Source organism: Lactuca sativa, chromosome 1 (assembly GCF_002870075.4).
Source record: "Lactuca sativa cultivar Salinas chromosome 1, Lsat_Salinas_v11, whole genome shotgun sequence".
Classification (NCBI taxonomy): Eukaryota; Viridiplantae; Streptophyta; class Magnoliopsida; order Asterales; family Asteraceae; genus Lactuca; species Lactuca sativa.
This window is the reverse complement of record NC_056623.2, coordinates 188,618,236-188,627,765: the sequence shown is the minus strand read 5'-3', so window position 1 is coordinate 188,627,765 and position 9,530 is coordinate 188,618,236. Positions and strand designations below refer to the sequence as shown.

Sequence of the window (9,530 nt, the reverse complement as noted above, 5' to 3'; positions counted from 1 at the left end):
AGATGCCTCGGTTGTTGGTCTCAAATGGGTCTTTAGGAATAAAATGGACAAGGAAGGTAATGTAATAAGAAACAAAGCTCGTCTGGTTGTGAAAGGATACTGCCAGGAGGAAGGAATCGATTATGAGGAAACTTTTGCTCCTGTAGCTAGGTTGGAATCTGTTCGAATATTTCTTGCCTATGCTGCACACAAGAGCTTTGAGGTCTACCAAATGGACGTGAAGTGCGCATTTCTAAATGGAGAACTTGAAGAAACGGTGTACGTGGAACAGCCTCCGGGATTCGTGAATGAAAAGTACCCCAATCACTGCTATATTCTGGACAAAGCGGTATACGGACTGAAACAAGCACCTAGAGCCTGGTATGAAACGCTAACCAAGTTTTTAAAGATGTCCAAATTCAAACAAGGATCGGTTGACCCAACCTTCTTTCGTAATAAGGAAGGTAACCACCTTATGATTGTTCAAATTTATGTCGATGATATCATCTTCGGCTCAACGAATCCTAGCTTAACGGCTGAATTCAGAAAGCTGATGGAGACTAAATTTGAAATGAGCTCAATGGGTCCTATTAACTTTTGCCTTGGCTTAAATATTAGACAGGGACCCGAAGGCATCTTTATTAACCAGGTTGCTTACACCAAGACTCTCCTTGCTAAATTCGGCATGATGGGAGACTCAAAGGTTAAAGTTCCAATGGCGTTCGGCACCAAGCTCACTCCATCCTTGGACAAGCCAGCAGTTGATATTATGCTATATCGCCAGATGATCGGTTCTCTAATGTACCTTACTGCGAGCAGGCCTGATATAATGTTTTCTGTTTGCTACTGTGCTCGATTTCAGGAGAATCCTCATGAACCTCATATGCTTGCAGTGAAGAACATTCTCCGGTATCTGAAACGAACTACCTCTCTCGGCTTATGGTATCCATCAAACTCAAGTTTCTTCCTTCAAGCCTACTCAGATGCAGACCTTGGAGGTTGTGGACTAGACAGGAAAAGCACCACTGGAGGCTGCCAATTCCTTGACAGGAAGTTGGTTATCTGGCAATCAAAGAAACAGACTTGTGTATCTCTGTCTACAGCTGAAGCAGAATACATCGCAGCTGCCTCATGTACATCTCAAGTGATTTGGATCCAAAGCCAACTCCGGGACTATGGACTCAATATGAAAAAGATCCCACTATATTGCGACTCTGAAAGTGCAATTAGGATCTGTCATAACCCAGTGCAACACTCCAAGACTAAGCACATAGCACTGAGGTATCACTTCATTAAGGATCATGTGGAAGATGGGAACGTCGAAATTCATTTTGTTCGAACCACTGATCAACTGGCTGACATCTTCACCAAAGCTCTTCCTGAAGCTTCTTTCAACAAAATTCTACAAGGGCTTGGAATGATGGAATCGGAGTCAGTACCAAAAATTACCTCTCAAGATCAAACGTAAGAAGCGAAATAGACCGAACGTTCGGGTTCGGGTCTTGATCTGGTGTGCCGAAATAGACCGAACGCTCGGGTTCGGTTGTATCATCTGATTTTCACCTATCACTCAAAGGTAGTTTCTATGGTTGTAAATCTTTTGTATCATTTTTCTTAATTCATTTATCTTATTGTCAAAGTTCTTCTCTTTTTCAATCTTTTTTTTTTGGCAACCAAAATAGACCGAACGCTCGGGTTCGGTTACAAAATTTTTCTCACCCGAAATAGACCGAACGCTCGGTTTCGGTTCCAAAGTTTTCTCAACCGAAATAAACCGAACGCTCGGGTTCGGTTCCAATATTTTTTTTTGTATAAATTTTTTTATGTCTTATTTTTTTTCGTAAATTCAAAAACTCCAAAAATATTTTTTGTTTTTTTTGGCTTTTATATTTTTATAATTTAATTTTATTTATTTCATTGTGGTTAACTTATTTCACTAGCTAAGTGTCCCTAGAAGCATGCTGCTGTATGTGACCAAAGCCTCATCTGATTCTGAATAAAAGCCTTACTGACTTGGTACAAACAAACCATGTCTTCCCAATTAGGCTCTCATATTTATTCTAATCATGAGCTACCTAACTCTTTTCTCACATGAGATAAGAGTTTTCTGCTTAGTCCTATTTTTCATAGCAGAGGTACTTTGGGTTTCTTTACACCATCTACATCATTTTTCTCCATCTCACTCGTTTCACAAACGTAACCCTTGAGACTCTCAGACGTTACCACTGAAGTTTATGGTTGCACAATTTATGTGTTCATGATCTTAGCTTCGTGTCACTACGTGCTAAGTGAAACCCACAATTCAATACCTACTATGCATTGACGGTGAACAATTAACTTGCTCTAGCTTTCACTAATGAATTGACGAACTTATCCATGGGAATACAACATGAAATCTCTATTTTTCTTTTGAGTGATTCCTATGAAATTGTTAAATCCAATAACATTTCTTCCCTTGGGATCCAGTTTTAATTTTTTTTTTGAGATTTCACATACATTAGTTTACCTTGCCACTTAAATTATCTCCAACCTACTTGTTCAAACAGACTACACTGGTCTCACAAGTAATTCGTTCGATTTCTATCTTATATCAAGATCAGGAATTATGAATCGAAGCGAAAGCCACCTCATAAGCCTAATTAAAAGAAGCCTTTCAACACTTCTTAATAAGTGTCTGATCGTTATTCAACGGGAAACCACACAAACACTTTAAAGTCTCTCTTGACTTTGAAGGAAGAGATTCGTGCCCGGGATCCACTGTTTCGTGTCTTTATTGACATCACATAATCCCTCAAAAGTGTTGCTTTATTTCTTTTTCTTTTACACACTCAGCACGGAAATCTTTTTGATTTTCCAAAATTCTAGTTTCATTAATTCTGAGGAATTTTAATTGGGTTGGCTGTTATCAAAAGGTGTGGTTAATATTGATCCACGTGGCGATTTTATTTTAAAGATGTCGTTTCACTCTAAAGGGATAAGATGACGAAATGTTGACTCAGGCGGGAGTCCAATCGATTTGATTTCAAACGGCGCAACAGGGAAAAGCGTGAGAATAGGAACCGTTTCATCTCCAAACGACGCCTGATGGGAAGGCGTGTAGTTAGGGACTGACACTCCCTCTCCTGCGTGATCATCGTCAAACCCAACTGTCACGCGTCAGTCACCTTCGAAAGACCCTTCGGTTTTCAATTGAAGATTTGGGAAGATTTTTCTCTCTCATTTACCCACGGTATAAAAGGCAACGTGATCCACCGTTTACCTCTTTACTGCAACTAAATTCCCAGAGAGCAAGAAATCCTTAAACCTTTACTGTTCATCATCTCTCCCACTTTTATTCAACAATGGCGGATTCTTCATCAGTTCACGCAACCTCTCACATCTTGCCCATTCGCCCACAGCAGAGTTTGATCATTGATCTCACTCCTCAGGTGTACGATGCGTTCATGTTTCCCATCATCAAATGCCTGAAGTTCTTGCCAATCGCTCCTGCTCTTACCAGGGCTGAAGTTGTTCCAATGGAGTTCATGTCACAAATCTTTGTCACGGCTCACTACGACAAGGTCATCGACAGGATTTTCTTCGATGTCTTTGAGCACAAGGCATCGATTTCCAAACAGAGGTTCTGTACGCTGTTAGGGTTTGCCCCTAATTCTTCGAGGGTTAATCCGGAAACCATTCCAATGGGTCATCTGTTTAACATGTTCTAAAACATGGGGTACACTGAGGTGCTCACTACTGTCACAAAATTCAAAAAGTCGTGCCTGCCCCCTAAGTGGAATGGAATGTTCACTGTTCTTTTCAAGCGCTTATCTGAACGAAGTGCTGGATCCGATGGGGCAAGTCGTTTATTTCTCTCCATCATGTACGGGATCTACAATGGCATCAACATGGAATACGGGTCAGTCCTATGGCAACAACTTATCCAGAGTCTCTCTTCGACCTCCCGGCACTCTGAGATCTCATATGCCCGGTTCTAGACTATTGTCATGAAATGGGTGACGGACAAGTACCACGTCCCCATTGTCGCTGGTGTTCCAATGTCTTCGATTGGTACTTTCCATACCACGAAGATCATTGTGTCGGATGCTTCTAAATTTCCCTTCAACGGGTCTATCCCGGAAACGATGTATGGTGACGTTCCTGCTGACAGTCGGATCATTCAAACATATAAGGAGTTCAGACGTTCTAGTCCGAGGGATCTTACTCCAGAGATGCTGAAATCAATTCATGACGCTGACAAGCCTGCTCCTAGAGGCAAGAAATCTGATAAGGGAAAACAGGTGGAAAAGGGTGTAAAAGGCCCATCTCCCAAGAAAAGGAAACCCACTAAGGCTGCTCAGTCTCCACCGCAGAAGAGGAGAAAAACCCAACCGCGACGAAAGTTGATTATCGCTTTATCCTCAAGCGAATCTGAGGACGAGGGTTCTGATTCAGATGGATCTCAACGTGGCAACACTCCACCACGTTTGCCTACCCCAGAGATACATATTTCTACTTCTCCTATCTCTTCTCCACCCGTTACAATTCTTATTTCTATTCCCCCCATAACCTCCACCACTCAAATACCACCTACTTCCATCCCAATACCACCACCAATCTTTACCGAAGCAACAACCACCACCACTGCAGATGTTAGAACCAACGTAACTGATACGGGGGTTCATACTGACGCACCAAAAACCACCTCATCACCTGAACCCACACCAACAACCGACCACGCCACCCAACCCGAAACTACTACTACTACCGAGCCTACAGTTTCACCACCACCATCTTCTCCTGCTCATGCTTCAGACGAAGAAGAACCACTCCTTGGCGAGGAGAATATGACTTTTGATTCGGTCTACTATAGTCCGTTTCAAGTTCAAAGTGACGATGATGACGATGCTCCTGTCACAAAGAGACATCTCAAGGAGCTACATGACAAAATTGATTCGCTCAGCGCTTCGTCTTCCTCATCTCAGTCCTCCATATCTGAAGCTGCAATTCAGAAAATTGTTGAGGCTTTTTCCAAAGCTCATCAAGTTTCCCTTGATTCTGCCACTGCAGCCATAGATGCCTCAACCAAAGCTTGTGAGGCAGCGACCGAAAAAGTCGATAAACTATTCACTGATGCTTCTTTCTTGTTGAAATCTTGACAGGAAAGTGCTGAAGCCACCAAGACTACGCTGGAACCCATTATCAACCAGTTGGCTACATCAGTCGCTTTTGAAGGTACTAAGGGGATCTGCCAAAGGCAACTTCACCAACGTTTAAAAAATTGTCAATGTTTGGGTTCGGAAGCCGTACAGGGAAGGCAACTTCACCAACGTTCGGTTCAAGGTACTAAGGGGATCTGCCAAAGCCGAACATGCCATCTCACTTGCAGATCTTCCCAACCTTAATCCCCATGATTGGATTATCTTGCACAACATCCTTCTTACAAACGAAGCTGAATATGGTCCGATCATCGACCACTTTAAGAGGATGCTTGTATGCTATATCATGGAAGTTGCTTTGATGGATCAGGAGATTGCGAGCGTATTTAAGAAGAAGCCTACCATATCTCCTGTTGGCTCTGCCAGTGATCTCAACATGATGCAGATGGGGAAGATTGACCCAAAGAGAAACTTCGTCATGTTTACCAGGAACGAAGGACAGAAATGCCTTTTCGCCTTGGCAGACAAACATCTCTACACCACTGCATGTTTGGAACACGTTTTAGGGATCATCCATCGATGCAAGCAGAACAAAGCGGATGATATCAAGTACTTTGATGATATGATTCAATGGTACATTCGGTTTAGACAGACTATCCTTGCTCTTATCACACGTCTGTTTGATACCGTAAAGAAGGCTCCCGCTGCTGGCCCAAGCAAAAAGAAGAAGTAGTCTCGCTCCAATTTGACGCAAAGGGGGAGATTGTTGGGTCGTATTTTGTGTTGCGTCTATTGGGCTCGTTAGCTAGTCCAATATATATCTCCGGTATGGGCCTGTCCATCAGTGAGTTTTGTAGGGTTTAGTATATATAGATGCTTGCATGCATCCTAGAACGAGAGGACGATTAGTAACGATTAGAGTATTATTATTCAGCATATTTATCGTTCTTGTTTTTGTAACCCTAGAATCCTCTACAGTGGAAGTTCTTAGTCGAGCTCTGCTGAGGATCGAGTAATCAAATCATTCGACACATCTTGATTCATACTTGTGTTTTGTTCACTGTTTTTACGTTCATCGCATACCTATTACAAAGATCTAATCGATCAAAGAGTTAATTAATAACTCATCAATCCAATTGCTTTTCACAGTTTCAGATCCATTCGTAATATAAGGAAGCGTGCATTCTCCTCAAGTCACAATAAAACATATAGAGCCTATTGTTCTCAACTGGTAACATAGATAAATTGAGTATCATCCAATTGCTTTTCACAGTTTCAGATCCATTCGTAATATAAGGAAGTGTGCATTCTCCTCAAGTCACAATAAAACATATAGAGCCTATTGTTCTCAATTGGTAACATAGATAAATTGAGTATCATCCAATTGCTTTTCACAGTTTCAGATCCATTCGTAATATCCGTCACTACCAAAACCCTAAACATGACATGTTGTGATCCATTTTTTCAAGTAGTAACATATATCGATCACCATTCGATTGTTTTTTACAATTAAAAATCCAACGTCAATTCCGCGGTATTGAAACCCTAAATTTGCATCAAAATTTATATATAAATGTTGAAAATTGAATGTTAAATAAGTCAAATTCATCAAATACCCTAGGCCATACCCTAGAAAATGCCCCCAAAATTGTATTCCATATTTCTATTAACCCACCATCCATTCACCTCCTAGGCTGCTCACTTCTAGTCTCACTATTTTTTTCCTAAAAATCTCCGCTAGAGGAGGCGGATAGTAAAGGCCCTCTAACTATTGACATTTGACAGAGACGAGGAGGAGAGAACAACAACTACAACCAAAATCCTCTCGCCTTCTCCATTTCTCTGCTTTAATCGATCAATTAATCATGCCATCAGGTCCTAAGAAGCGAAAAGCTGCCAAAAAGAAGAAGTTCAAAGACTCCAACAACTCAAATTCTTCATCAACTCACTCTCATCATGGTTCCCTCTCTATCCCCTCTCTGTTTCTTCATTTTTGCAACCATTTTTGTCTTACCCTAAAATATAATGTAATCTAAATCGGTTGCTTTGTGGGTATGAACTGCTTCTCAGTTATTACCTCAATGTTTTGGTTTTTTTTTTCTGAATCCATTCAATGGATCTCTAATTTTTAGCTTTACGCACTTTTGAATTGTCCCACAAAAAGACCCGCCGATTCTTTTTTAAAATTTTGAATTGCGTATATGAACAGTTCGGGGGTTGAAGCTCAGTTTATCCAGGGTGTTTTTATGTGCAATTTTAAATTGGTAATAGTAATATGAAATCAGAAATAAAATATCAGGATAATCAGTTAAAGTCTAGAGAATCAATTAATTTTATATTCATCACAAAAATCAATTATTACCACAACTTATTCATTGGTTTCGCAGTCTGATTCTTTTAGGGTCAAATGTTTGTTTATTCAACAATGTTTCACTTTTCCCCAATTTATACAATAAAAAAAGGTTATTTTGTAACATTCTTTCACTTATTTATCAATTTATATGTATCACATTGTGGTTTTAAACTATCTTTCTATGAATTGATCTCAATTTGACAGGTGAGAGTAATGGTGGGGAACTTAACTCTCCCAAGGCACAAGATCATCATCACAACAATCAGCTTCCATTTCTTGAGGTGGAGAAACATGAAGAGGATTTGTCTCATAATGGATCTTTAAAGGTCAGGATCTTTGAAAAGGCTGCAAATGAGGAAGAGGGTAAAATCGGAATAATTGATAAAAGATCAAAGATTGGTTGTGTAAATGAATCCGAGACATTGCAATACTCTAATAAACAGGTAGGTTCTTTCTAATGATCATTTTTGGTTGTACACAAGGGATGTCAATTATGCAAAAAAAGGTGATGAACATATCAACTACAAGTTATAAAAAAACAACATGAAATTAGAAAATAAAAACCACTAACTTAAACAAATTAGTATTCTTTCACTTTAGTTATATGATGATTAAATTATTTTGTGCAGCCTTTGATAGCTATGCAAACAACTTCCTGGAAGGGATGCTGTGGAATACTTGATTTATTGTCAAGCTCTGATCGATAATATTATTATCTTTTATTGCAAATTGGTTTAGCTTATTGATTTTTGTATCTCATTTTCTGTAATCATAAAAAAAGGGAACGAAAAAAGGTGTGTTTAACTAGCATATTTTTTTCGCCTATTAACCTTTTTTTTTTGTCGGATTATTGGTATCCAGAACTTTGGTTTCTTTTACTATTCACAACTGTTATGATCATTTTTTTTAACAGATAATATTCCATGATGAATATACCCCACCTGATACCCATTGTTTTTTTTTTCTTTTCTTTTTTGGTAAATGATTTTTAAGTTGAAAATTTAGATGTAACCTTAATATTAACCATTTAATCATAACATTGTATAAAACGTATTGTATGAAATGTTGTCATTGGCCTACTAGATGCAACTGTTAAAAAGGTGTTTCAAAATACTTTATAATTATTTGGGTCATAAAATTATGAACTCAAAAGATTTTTGGAAAGTAAGAAGATCCAATTGGGTAAGAGTAGATCCTATTTCCATTTCAATCTGTAACAACATTATACTTCCATTTTTTATTATAAAGGCAATGCACTTTGAAAAATCTACCCAATTACAATATTGGACTTTAAATTTTATTTCCTGTTAGTCCATTATTCATTAAAATATCTGTCCAAATATAACAGTTTTAAATTGTTTTGTATTAGGGTGACATTTCTATAGTTGGGTAGATTTTTCAAAGTAAAGTGTTGTAATATAAAGAAATAAAAGTAAGATGTTGTAATAAACAAATCATCAAAAGTATGTTGATATTTCTTGCATCTCATCCAAATAGAAAGATACATAATTGTGTACAAAAGTTGATATGTAACAATACAAAATGGTACATAACTATATTGACGATATCAAAAGGTATATAATGGTATTTGGTATGATATGAAGTGGAAGAACAAGGTATCAAATAGTGCTATACTAAAGGAATGGTATAAAGCATATGACCTTGAATATAATTTAATTATCTAATATCTAATATGATTAAATACATCAATTATTTCCTTTATCTTTGGATTTGTTTTTTCTCAACTGGGAATTAAATGATAAAGATTTGGTTCCCTGAGTCAACCCGACCCAACCCTATTGAAACATGATCCATTACCCACTTTGACCCTATATCCTAGACACCTAATACCGTTGAGCTAGAAGATGTTTGATATTTATAATATATAAATGCTATTAATTATTTATAAAAGGTTGTTTTTCTTAATGTAGAAACCAATTATATGAACATGGCAAGGAATTCAAGAGTCAAATTACAAAAATGGGTACCATTAATTTTCCATTGTCAGTCTTTTTTTTGGTGATATTACAATTATCTCTTCAATGGCGGTAATTTTTGAA

The 9,530-nt window shown here is 38.3% G+C and overlaps 1 protein-coding gene across 1 annotated transcript; it reads left to right on the top strand.

Annotated features, from left to right (window-relative positions):
- The first annotated feature begins 6,781 nt into the window (after positions 1-6,781).
- Positions 6,782-8,351, top strand: LOC111909371 (uncharacterized). Its single transcript, XM_023905187.3, has 3 exons — positions 6,782-7,076; positions 7,675-7,913; positions 8,100-8,351. Exons 1-3 carry the CDS (start codon positions 6,983-6,985, stop codon positions 8,175-8,177), a joined length of 411 nt encoding a protein of 136 aa, XP_023760955.1. The 5' UTR covers positions 6,782-6,982; the 3' UTR covers positions 8,178-8,351.
- The last annotated feature ends 1,179 nt before the right edge of the window (positions 8,352-9,530 follow it).